Source organism: Rhinopithecus roxellana, chromosome 3, assembly GCF_007565055.1.
Source record: "Rhinopithecus roxellana isolate Shanxi Qingling chromosome 3, ASM756505v1, whole genome shotgun sequence".
Taxonomy (NCBI): domain Eukaryota; kingdom Metazoa; phylum Chordata; class Mammalia; order Primates; family Cercopithecidae; genus Rhinopithecus; species Rhinopithecus roxellana.
This window is the reverse complement of record NC_044551.1, coordinates 1,595,596-1,607,931: the sequence shown is the minus strand read 5'-3', so window position 1 is coordinate 1,607,931 and position 12,336 is coordinate 1,595,596. Positions and strand designations below refer to the sequence as shown.

Sequence of the window (12,336 nt, the reverse complement as noted above, 5' to 3'; positions counted from 1 at the left end):
GGAAGTTCTGGCTAGGGCAATCAGGCAAGAGAAAGAAATCAACGGTATTCAGTTAGGAAAAGAAGAAGTCAAATTGTCCCTGTTTGCAGATGACATGATTGTATATTTAGAAAACCCCATCGTCTCAGCCCAAAAGCTCCTTAAGCTGATAAGCAACTTCAGCAAAGTCTCAGGATACAAAATTAATGTGCAAAAATCACAAGCATTCTTAAGAATACACCAGTAACAGACAAGCAGAGAGCCAAATCAGGAATGAACTTCCATTCACAATTGCTTCAAAGAGAATAAAATACCCAGGAATCCAACTTACAAGGGATGTAAAGGACCTTCTTCAAGGAGAACTACAAACCACTGCTCAGTGAAATCAAAGAGGACACAAACAAATGGAAGAACATACCATGCTCATGGATAGGAAGAATCAATATCGTGAAAATGGCCATACTGCCCAAGGTTATTTATAGATTCAATGCCATCCCCATCAAGCTACCAATGAGTTTCTTCACAGAATTGGAAAAAACTGCTTTAAAGTTCATATGGAACCAAAAAAGAGCCCGCATTGCCAAGACAATCCTAAGTCAAAAGGACAAAGCTGGAGGCATCACGCTACCTGACTTCAAACTATACTACAAGGCTACAGTAACCAAAACAGCATGGTACTGGTACCAAAACAGAGCTATAGACCAATGGAACAGAACAGAGTCCTCAGAAATAATACCACACATCTACAGCCATCTGATCTTTGACAAACCTGAGAGAAACAAGAAATGGGGAAAGGATTCCCTATTTAATAAATGGTGCTGGGAAAATTGGCTAGCCGTAAGTAGAAAGCTGAAACTGGATCCTTTCCTTACTCCTTGTACGAAGATTAATTCAAGATGGATTAGAGACTTAAATGTTAGACCTAATACCATAAAAACCCTAGAAGAAAATCTAGGTAGTACCATTCAGGACATAGGCATGAGCAAGGACTTCATGTCTAAAACACCAAAAGCAACGGCAGCAAAAGCTAAAATTGACAAATGGGATCTCATTAAACTAAAGAGCTTCTGCACAGCAAAAGAAACTACCATCAGAGTGAACAGGCAACCTACGGAATGGGAGAAAATTTTTGCAATCTACTCATCTGACAAAGGGCTAATATCCAGAATCTACAAAGAACTCAAACAAATATACAAGAAAAAAACAAACAACCCCATCAAAAAGTGGGCAAAGGATATGAACAGACATTTCTCAAAAGAAGACATTCATACAGCCAACAGACACATGAAAAAATGCTCATCATCACTCGCCATCAGAGAAATGCAAATCAAAACCACAATGAGATACTATCTCACACCAGTTAGAATGGCAATCATTAAAAAATCAGGAAACAACAGTTGTTGGAGAGGATGTGGAGAAATAGGAACACTTTTACACTGTTGGTGGGATTGTAAACTAGTTCAACCATTATGGAAAACAGTATGGCAATTCCTTAAGGATCTAGAACTAGATGTACCATATGACCCAGCCATCCCACTACTGGGTATATACCCAAAGGATTATAAATTATTCTACTACAAAGACACATGCACACGTATGTTTATTGCAGCACTATTCACAATAGCAAAGACTTGGAATCAACCCAAATGTCCATCTGTGACAGACTGGATTAAGAAAATGTGGCACATATACACCATGGAATACTATGCAGCCATAAAAAAGGATGAGTTTGCGTCCTTTGTAGGGACATGGATGCAGCTGGAAACCATCATTCTTAGCAAACTATCACAAGAAGAGAAAACCAAACACCGCATGTTCTCACTCATAGGTGGGAACTGAACAATGAGATCACTTGGACTCGGGAAGGGGAACATCACACACCGGGGCCTATCATGGGGAGGGGGGAGGGGGGAGGGATTGCATTGGGGAGTTATACATGATATAAATGATGAATTGATGGGTGCTGATGAGTTGATGGGTGCAGCACACCAACATGGCACAAATATACATATGTAACAAACCTGCACGTTATGCACATGTACCCTAGAACTTAAAGTATAATAAAAAAAAAAAAAAAAGAAAGAAAAAATTAGCTGGGCATGGTGGCACACACCTGCGGTGCCAGCTACTCAGGAGGCTGAGGCAGGAGGATCTCTTGAGCCCAGGAGTTCAAGGCTGCATTGAGCCATGATTGTACCACTGCACTCTGGCCTGGGTGACAGAGGAAGACCTTGACTCAAAAATAAAAGAGAGAAAAAAAAAGTTTGCTAGTGTATGTTCTTTGTATGTATAGACATGTAAGCATACTATACATGCTTCCGCATTTTGCTTATTTTTATTTCACAGTATTACTTAGAAATTGTTCTCCATTGGCATGTACATGTAGATTGGTCTGAGGCCTTTTCACATATTATAGCATGGATGTAATTTAATCAATGCACTGTTCAAGGAAGTTTGTGATATTTTCTGTCTTGCCTAAATCCAGAACACTGTAGGGAACCTCCTTGTGCTTGACTTTGCACACACAGGGGATCTTCAGGGTGGGTACATTTAAAACTAACAGGTATTGCCAAATTGCCCCCCAAGGTAGTTTTTACACCCCACCTACTACTCTCAGTGAAAAATCAGGCCCTTTTTATTTTAAGGGCTAAATGGCTAATCCCTGTGTAGAAGTGGGTGTTAACAAAAGAAAAAATAAGGAAAATATGCAAGTTTACCCAATTTTGTTATCTATACATTTTACAGTCTCTGATACTTAGTATAGCTCCTTTGGGTGTCTGCCCACCACCCTTCTTTCTGAAGGTGGGATTCCCTGGGCTTTCCTTGTTTGATTTCAGACCTGGATCTAATCGGGATCTGGAGGTAGAATCAAGACAAATGTTCCCTTTGGCCTCAGGTGAGTCCTTTGCATCTCTGAGGCCCTCTTGATGACATCTAGTTCTCTAGACCTCTGCCCAAACCAGAGCAATCCCTCCTCAAATATGCTAAGCAGAAATGCAGACAATATAAGACACACTATGTTCATATTTTAGTTTACATTACCTTCCCGTCTATTTGGAAATCAACATCTCTCAAAATTAAGTATAGTTAACACAGAATACCCCAAAATACCACCATTCTTCGTAATTCCATCTGCTTATTGCTGGATTCTTTCAAGGGTGAAAACCTTGTTTCATTCATCTTTGGGGCCAACATTCTGCCTAGTATGTGGTAGATTTTGAATAAACTGACCTGATTTTCTCTTAATATTCCAACTGGATTATTTCTTTCTCCTCTTACAGAATGAAGATATTCAAATGTTATTTTAAACATACCCTACAGCAGAAAGTTTTCATCCTGTTTTTAACCCTATGGCTGCTCTCCTTGTTAAAGCTTCTAAACGTGAGACGGCTCTTTCCGCAAAAAGACATTTACTTGGTTGAGTACTCCCTAAGCACTTCACCTTTTGTAAGAAACAGATACACTCATGTTAAGGATGAAGTCAGGTACGAAGTTAACTGTTCGGGTATCTATGAACAGGAGCCTTTGGAAATTGGTAAGACTCTGGAAATAAGAAGAAGGGACATCATTGACTTGGAGGATGATGATGTTGTGGCAGTGACTAGTGATTGTGACATTTATCAGACTCTAAGAGGTTATGCTCAAAAGCTTGTTTCAAAGGAAGAGAAAAGCTTCCCAATAGCCTATTCTTTGGTTGTCCACAAAGATGCAATTATGGTTGAAAGGCTTATCCATGCTATATACAACCAGCACAATATTTACTGCATCCATTATGATCGTAAGGCACCTGATTCCTTCAAAGTTGCCATGAACAATTTAGCTAAGTGCTTCGCCAATATTTTCATTGCTTCTAAATTAGAGGCTGTGGAATATGCCCACATTTCCAGACTCCAAGCTGATTTAAATTGCTTGTCGGACCTTCTGAAGTCTTCAGTCCAGTGGAAATATGTTATCAACCTGTGTGGGCAAGATTTTCCCCTGAAGTCAAATTTTGAATTAGTGTCAGAGTTGAAAAAACTCAATGGAGCAAATATGTTGGAGACAGTGAAACCCCCGAACAGTAAATTGGAAAGATTCACTTACCATCATGAACTCAGACGGGTGCCTTATGAGTATGTGAAGCTACCAGTAAAGACAAACGTCTCCAAGGAAGCACCCCCGCATAACATCCAGATATTTGTTGGCAGTGCTTATTTTGTTTTAAGTCAAGCATTTGTTAAATATATTTTCAACAACTCCGTCATTCAAGACTTTTTTGCCTGGTCTAAAGACACATACTCTCCTGATGAGCACTTTTGGGCTACCTTGATTCGGATTCCAGGAATACCTGGGGAGATTTCCAGATCAGCCCAGGATGTGTCTGATCTGCAGAGTAAGACCCGCCTTGTCAAGTGGAATTACTACGAAGGCTTTTTCTATCCCGGTTGTACTGGATCTCACCTTCGAAGCGTGTGTATTTATGGAGCTGCAGAATTAAGGTGGCTTATCAAAGATGGACATTGGTTTGCTAATAAATTTGATTCTAAAGTGGACCCTATCTTGATTAAATGCTTGGCAGAAAAGCTTGAAGAACAACAGAGAGACTGGATCACTTTGTCCTCAGAAAAGTTATTTATGGATAGAAATCTCACAACCACATCATGATAGTAAAATCAGGATGGAAATAAGAGGGTATGTGATAAATTGAGTCAGTATGGAATTGAACACTATACTATGCCCAATACTGTTTAAACTCAGTCCTCCCATACTTTAAAAGGTGTCCAAAATTCCATACAGAAGGGAAATTGAGCTAGCCATTGATGATACTAGCCTGCAGTTGGCTAGGTTTTTTTATGTTTGTTTTTGCTTGTAATCTCATTGAGCTAAGTCAGAGATCTTAAACATTCAGTTAGTCCTCAAACATTATTGAGCACCTAACTGTATGACAAGCACTTTTTTAGAGACCGTGGCTTATCCTCATCATGGCAATCTCGGTATCTTTAAGTTCTCCACATAACAGTCAGGATTCTACTGAAGTGGTAATCATCCAATCATATAAACCACCCATTTCAGAGTAGTGTTTAAGTACTGTGACCAACACTCCACTTGTCTCTTAACTCAGCTTCTAAGACATTTCTTAACCATTAGAGCAGAGGAGGAAAGACTCACTACCTCAGAAAAATCTCAAAGAATAGTCCAATTTCCTGCTTGCCAAAGCATAATCTGCCTTTTGGTGCATTACTTGGTCAATTCAGGGTTGAGGAGACTGTTGGGGGGCATTTATAGTGTATGAAAGTTAAGGAAGGGGGTGAGGATATGGGTTGGGACAGGTAATACCTAAAGAGGAGCGAAGGGATTTATACAACATTTTTATCATGTTACAAAACAGTATCATGAATGGCCTCCTTTTTAGTTCAACTATTTCTTTAAAATGCATTTACTGATTAAAAATAAGAACTGACCAATAGCTCCAAGTGTCACACACCAGAACATTAAGCCTAAGTCTTCAATTCGTAAGTTATTATCTAGATAAGTTTCTTTACAATGGAATACTTTCTATGGAATCATTATAGTTCTGTTTTATGGAACTATCAAGCTAAGAATCACTAAACTTTCTTGAAAAGGTTGTGTGAAATATGACAGCTTTCTAAATTAATTGTTATAGTCATTTAAAATTTTTTCTTCTCTGGCAACTGCCCAACTGGAATCCAGATTTAAAGTGATAAAAGCTCTAAGTTTCTTGCAGTCTTTTTCTCAGCTTAGTTCCAGAGGAAAAAAAAAAAAAGCTAATTTTCCTAAAGACACAGCAAGAATATTCATTAAGGATATTTTCTAAACCCCACACTTGAGAAAACCACCATATGAGTAATATATATATATAGACACACACACACACACGCACATACATACATGTGTGTAATGGAATTGTTCTAAAAGTAAAATGTGGTAGGAATAGGGTTCTGAGAATAGGCGAGAACATTTTCACTAGTCTCTTGGGAAATTGTAGAACTCATGTAAAAATTTCTTGGTCATCATATGTCTCAATGGCAGCCTCAGTAAATAAAGATGTAGCCTCAGATATTAATTTAAAGATGTAGTAAATCAAGGCCAAAATAGGACAATCTGGAAGATTTAAGTATTACATATTTTGAAATGTCTGTGTTCTAAATGTGAAATGCACTTTGCTCATTTTAAAGTTCATAATACTAACTGCCAACTGACACCACTTCTCGTTCCCTTTCTTCTCTTGAACTCATTTTTCTCCCCTTTTATTTACCCCCTTCAAATTACTTCATTCTTCAGAAATAACTATTTCCAAGCCCCATTCTTCAGAGTAAGTAAACATTGTATAGAGCTAAGTTCTGCAAAAGATCCATACCAGTTCACTCGTGTGTGACTGTGAATAGGTAAGTCACTTTGGACTCTCTGAACCTCAGTTTTCCAGATATTTGAAATGAGCACTTGGATGCCTATCCTTGCTTCTTCCACACAAGTTTTGGGGTTTTTTTGTGTGTGTGAGAATCGACTGAAATAGTATATGAAGTGGTATGAAAATAGGCACAAACTATTGACATTTCAATGTCAGAGAGTGATACCTGTAGGAGTATAAGGCAAACAAAGGTCCAACCCCATTGAAAGACTTAAACATTTGCCTTTTCTGAAAAACTATTGAAATATAAAAAGAGGCCCCAGTCACAGGGGCAACTTCTGTAACCAAATCCAGATCTGAGGAAACTCCTGTAACCCCATTTAGGGTTTCTTTCTAAGCCAATAGGGTTACAGGTTGGTACAGTGACTTACATTGAGAATTGGGCTACAGATACTTTTCCCACCATCTAGGATGAAATACATGAGATCCTGTTGAAATCTTGGTTTTTATGGCTTTGGTCATCAGAATAAACGTAAATGCTGAAAAACAAATAACCTCCTGATCCAGTGTCTTGCCTCCTGGTGAGAACATATTCTATCCCCTGTTTATTGGGAAATTTCCGAAGTTGTTCATCACTTAAATGCCATATTCAAAGGGAACATGGAAGGATGAAGCGGAGAAAGTGCCTTTGAGACATTCACACATTTCTCTGGACTCAGTCTGTTAACATTTCAGGGAGCTTGTCAGATCACACCTTTTTGCCTTGGAAATCCTACAGATTTCCTGTACGCCTTCATATCTGATTCTTCCCTAAAACCTCTGGGTATGATTTCCTCCCTGGTCTTGAGAATGTCCTGCAGTCTGTGTTTTATAATTACTCTTCGTATTTATTGAATCTAGACTTTAAGTTATTCAGAGATCAGACCAGAACCTTAGAGTTTCTGAATTGTATGTGGATATTAAACAATATTAATAATGAAAGAGCTACCAAAACAGTCTATATTGTGTGAACAATCTCTTGTGATATTAGACGTATTTAAAGACCAGTGTTGCTGCTATTTTTAATATTTTGGTTAATTTAAGTGAAATGTACATACTTAAATTTGAAGATTTATCTTGCCTTTCAGAATGTGAAGATATACTTGCATATATTTTGACATATTTCATGGAAAATAAAAATGATAATCCACTATGTGAATGTAAGTGAATGTATTCTTATGTATGTTATTATAAATGATTTTTGTTTGCATTGATGATGAAATGAGAGTTTTGGGGGCTTTTTATACATTTATATCGACTGGTCTCTAAACCTCCTACTATGTTTTCTTATCATTGTTGAAATACAGTTCCCATTATGAGCGTTTTAAATAGATTGGTGTTTCATTTTGTATTATGCTACTATTAGATGTTGATTCTCTGGTATTGTAAAATAAAATATGCTCCAAAAACCCAAACCCTTGGACTTTATGAGCTTTCCTTTCTCTGGTTTTGCTGATTCCCCACAAAGATTCTTTCAGTTTATGGCACTTGCCCAGTATTTAAAGAGCAGAGTTAATTTCACTTCAGTGTAAAAGACATTCAGCCTGCGTATTATACACAATATAGGCACATGAACTTAAGCCGTTTAATTTGGTAAAGTCTCAAAGAGTCTTCCAGGATTTCCCTGTCTTCGTCCTCCTTCAGGCTGGTTTCTCCTCTAAGATTAATTAGATAAAACTCTTGTTTGCTTGATTACTTTATGGAAGTAGTTTTCAGTAGGGTAGGTTGAGCTTTTTATCTCAGGTCCCTCACTTCCTGGAAAATCAAGATTCTTCCCTTTCTACTTTTTTTCCTTTTTCTTTTTCTTTTTTCTTTTTTTTTGAGACAGAGTCTCGCTCTGTCACCTAGGCTGGAGTGCAGTGCAACCTCTGCCTCCCGGGTTCAAGTAATTCTCCTGCCTCAGCCTCCCAAGTAACTGGGATTACAGGTGCCCGCCACCATGCCCAACTAATTTTTTGTATTTTTAGTAGAGACAGTCTTTCACTATGTTGGCCAGGCTGGTCTCAAACTCCTGACCTCGTGATCTGCCCACCTCGGCCTTCCAAAGTGCTAGTATTACAGGCATAAGCCAAAGCACCCAGCCGAGATCCTTCCCTTTCTTTGAAGGACTCCTGCCTTGGTTGTGAGCGCACAGATACCCCCAGTGTCCCCAGGCCTTGCTGGTGGAGGATTCCTGATGAACTTCTGCTCTGTTCTCCCAGCTCTACTGAGCTGAGTATTTGTTATCACCAACCCCCAACCCCCGAGAAGCTCCCTGGCCATTTTTCTTTCACCATTTCTAAATCCGTAACAGTCACCAGCCTACCTACTACGCAGACATGCCCGGGGTTTGCGTATTTCACTCACAAATCTCAATCCATCTCAAGGAGTAAAGGCATCTGGGGAATCTTCAACCTAAAAAAATAAACACTGTACTCAACCTAAGGCTAATTCTAGCTCTCACCAAGCTGGACAACTGTGCAAATCCACAGTAATTTCAGGAACAGAGGACTATTTTTTGGTGCCAGTGGTGGTGAGGCAGGTCTATACACAGCATCATATTAAAGACTGATTTGATTCCTACATAAGTTTCATATTTTTTTGTTCCCATTGGCACCTACAAATCTACATCTAAACTGGGACAATTGGCTTCTAGTTTCATGAAACTGATTATGAGGAAACTGTGGCAAGAGAGAATGAATAGATGATTGTAAATTTGTTCTCAGTACTGGGGAAAAAAATCTGATGATGTAAAACAAACAGCTTCAGAGACAGATGATCAGGGTGTCAACCCACGTGGACACACCAAAGCCAAAGGAAGACTCTTCACCTGGCCTTACATACAGCCTTCCCACAGAGCAGCAAAGCACACCCTCCTGGAGTACCCTCCGTTGAATCATGCATAAGACAAATAGCCAGAAAATAATCTCAGGGAAAATCATGGCCAGGAACCTGGGTAAATTTATTTTTTATTCTTGTTTCTTGTTTTGTTCTTTGTTGTTTCTCATAGAACAATAAAGGAAATTAAACAGAAACCACGTGTATTCATAATTCTAACATCCTGACAAAACAACCATAGTTCTCTGAATGCCCTTATCTAGATACACGTGTTTTGACTTTTGTCCCCACTGTCAATATTTTTACAATCACTCTACCATGTTGCTACATGGTCTTTATGGCTATGTAATGGTCATACCACAATTCACTCAGCCTCTACTTTATTGTAGGACATTTGAATTGTAACTTAATTTTTTTTTTTTTGCTGTCATAAATAACAGTGTTATAAACAGTTTTGTACATACAGCTGTGCTTTCCTTGAATTACTTCCTTATGATGCATTTCTATGACAGAAATTATAATACTGAAGAGAATGGATTTTTAAATTGATTGCTTTTCATGTATGTTTGTTATAAATCAACTTCTCAGAAACCGTGTCGGATGCTTGGTCGATGTATACAACTACAGCCTCTACTTATGTGAAATAAATTGTATTCATTTATTCTGATAAATGGCTATTCGGATTCTCAAAGTAAGCAAAGACTTTTGCTTAAAACAAGTATGTAGTTTGTCCTCTAGCAGATAAAAGATAGTGTTTTAATGTTTGGGTAGTAAAGAGCTATTTCAGAATAATGTTCTTAAAGGCTTAACTTTGATGACTGACTCCATTCCAGGAAGGATCTAGAAGTTGCTAGTTTCTTCTAGTATCCATTCTTTCTGGCATCCCTGGTTGTATTCTGAGCAACAACATAACCAGCTGTTAATTCCCAACTTCTCTTTCAACTATGGGGTGGTGGGCAAATGAGTTTTAAGCCTAAGTCACTGGGTGGGACAGACAGCTGAGAGTGCACCTGGAAGGTAATTTACCTAGCTCGCCTTCTCCCCATCTCTCTTGCTTTTTCCTGTGCCTAGAATGTTACAGCTGAAATTTCAGCAACCATTTTAAAACCATGAGGATGGGAGTTATATGGCAGGGACAGAGTGAAAATATGACATCTGGATCATCCAAGACTACCTACCTGCAGTCTTCTTTTATGGAAGAAAAAACTTGGTATGTGCTTTAAGCCACTGTCATCTCAAGTCTCTATTACTAACAGCTGGACATGATCCCTAATTTACATAATGTTTGTCTAGGACACTGGTTTTCAAACTCCAGTCTGCATCAGAATCATCTGGAGACCTTCTAAAACACAGATTGCTCCCCACCGTTCCCTCTTTCTCATTAAAGGGGAGGGAGATTTGCATCTCTAACAAGTTCCTAAGTGAGATTGATGCTGTTCTAAACTATGCTTTGAGAACCACTGTTAGGATATCTTTCCTGAACAATATTTCAACATTGCAAGCATTAGGCTGATTTAGTATTTACAATTTTGCAATAAGTATACATACCTCTTGATCCTAAGACACGATAGTTAGAAGTTCAGAAATATTTTATGTCTTGTTTTATATGCTTTCTCTACATTGTTGAAGAGGTAGCTATCTATATTTTTAAAATAATGACCAAAGTTGATGCATTTCTATAACTATAGGTCCTTCTAAAATTGTTTTCAACCACATTGCTGCCATACTTGGAACTATTTTATAAAATACAATGAAAAACAAATGAATTTTGGAGGGTGTGAGTAACCTGAAATCATGGGGGTGAAATCTCGAGTTCAGCCCTATGTGTAATTCTATAAAACAAAGATGTATGCTGGTGAGACGGCCTCTATCCAGCTAAGAAAAATTTTCCATGGGAAAAAAATTATGAACTCTAAGGAGAATACAAAGTGGTGCAGGTGTAGCTTGGCTAGAGATAAAGTTTACATGGTCAGGATCGTGTAAGTGTTAAATATTGACCTAATCAATGCTACTGATATAATTTACAGGCAACATGAGGGGATAGAAAGGACGAATATGTTGGGTAGGGAGCGTGGGTGGGTATGAAAGACATCAAAATCATCTCAATGATGGGACTAGGTAGACAATACCTGTAACTGAAAAACCAAATAGCGGAATAGAAAGATGTCACTCCAATGTGTGGAAGCAAAACCAAAAGAACCACTTCAGAGGGTTACAACTAGTCACTCCGAGGAAAGGAGGAATGCTGATTCTGTTTTGCAACAAGCCTTGCAACCACGTCTTTAAACTTTGAAATAAAAACTGGGGAAACAAATAATTAACTGGTAAGGAAAAAGACATGATCTGTGATCAGACTTCTTGTAATCTAATAGCTAGTGCAAAGAACCAGAAACCTGATGAGAGTGGCTAGTGTTTCTGTCTGCTCAACCCTTCTTCCATCCCAGAATCTTCAGAGCACAAACAGCCCCCTCCCTGCCCTGAGGTGGTCAGGTGACCCAAGCTGGGCCAATTACAGCCTCTCACAGCCACGGCCACACTAATTGGTCTAAGAAGTGGGCACCTGATCTAAACAGGGGCTAATCAGGGCTCTTGGGACCTTTTAAATTCCTGCCAGAGACTAAGAATCTCTTGTTCCTTTTTTTTTTTTTTAAATCACAGAACATAAGGATGTGGGCTTGCTAGCCCAGCACAGCTGTCTCTGTGTCCATACCCCACCACTTGGACAAGTTTGTATCAGCGAATTAATGTTCCAAAAGGAACAGGGAAGAGATAAAGAATGATAGAGGGTGTCCTCAAGATGTTCAAGGCAGTCAATCAATCATTGCTGACACCAGCTCCACCTGCCCTTAGGTTCATTTACACAGCCCCATTCAATCTCTCCTTTTTGTGTATTTACACAAGATTAAATTAAAGTTCATTTGTGGTCATAAAAACTACCTCATAGTCATAATTCACACTTGAATACCAAACAAAGCTTACGGAAAGTTTCAAGCAAACACAAACAGAGAAAGAGAAGAGCATGATGAATCCCAACATCCTCATCACTCAGACCTGCTATTGTCAATATGTTGACAACCCTATTTCATCTATCCACCCCTCCACCCCATTTTCCCCCAGAAATATTTTAAAAGAATTCTAGACATCACATTATT

The 12,336-nt window shown here is 38.7% G+C and overlaps 1 protein-coding gene across 7 annotated transcripts in view; it reads left to right on the top strand.

Annotated features, from left to right (window-relative positions):
• Window positions 1-7,782, top strand: part of GCNT4 (glucosaminyl (N-acetyl) transferase 4) — a 35,886-nt gene extending 28,104 nt beyond the window's left edge. For all 7 annotated transcript variants that reach the window (XM_010363272.2, XM_030927262.1, XM_010363279.2 and 4 more), the window contains one exon: window positions 3,261-7,782. In XM_010363272.2, coding sequence (XP_010361574.1) covers window positions 3,261-4,623 — 1,363 coding nt within the window. In that variant the 3' untranslated portion in view covers window positions 4,624-7,782. The remainder of the gene's footprint in view (window positions 1-3,260) is intronic.
• Window positions 7,783-12,336: the final 4,554 nt, after the last annotated feature.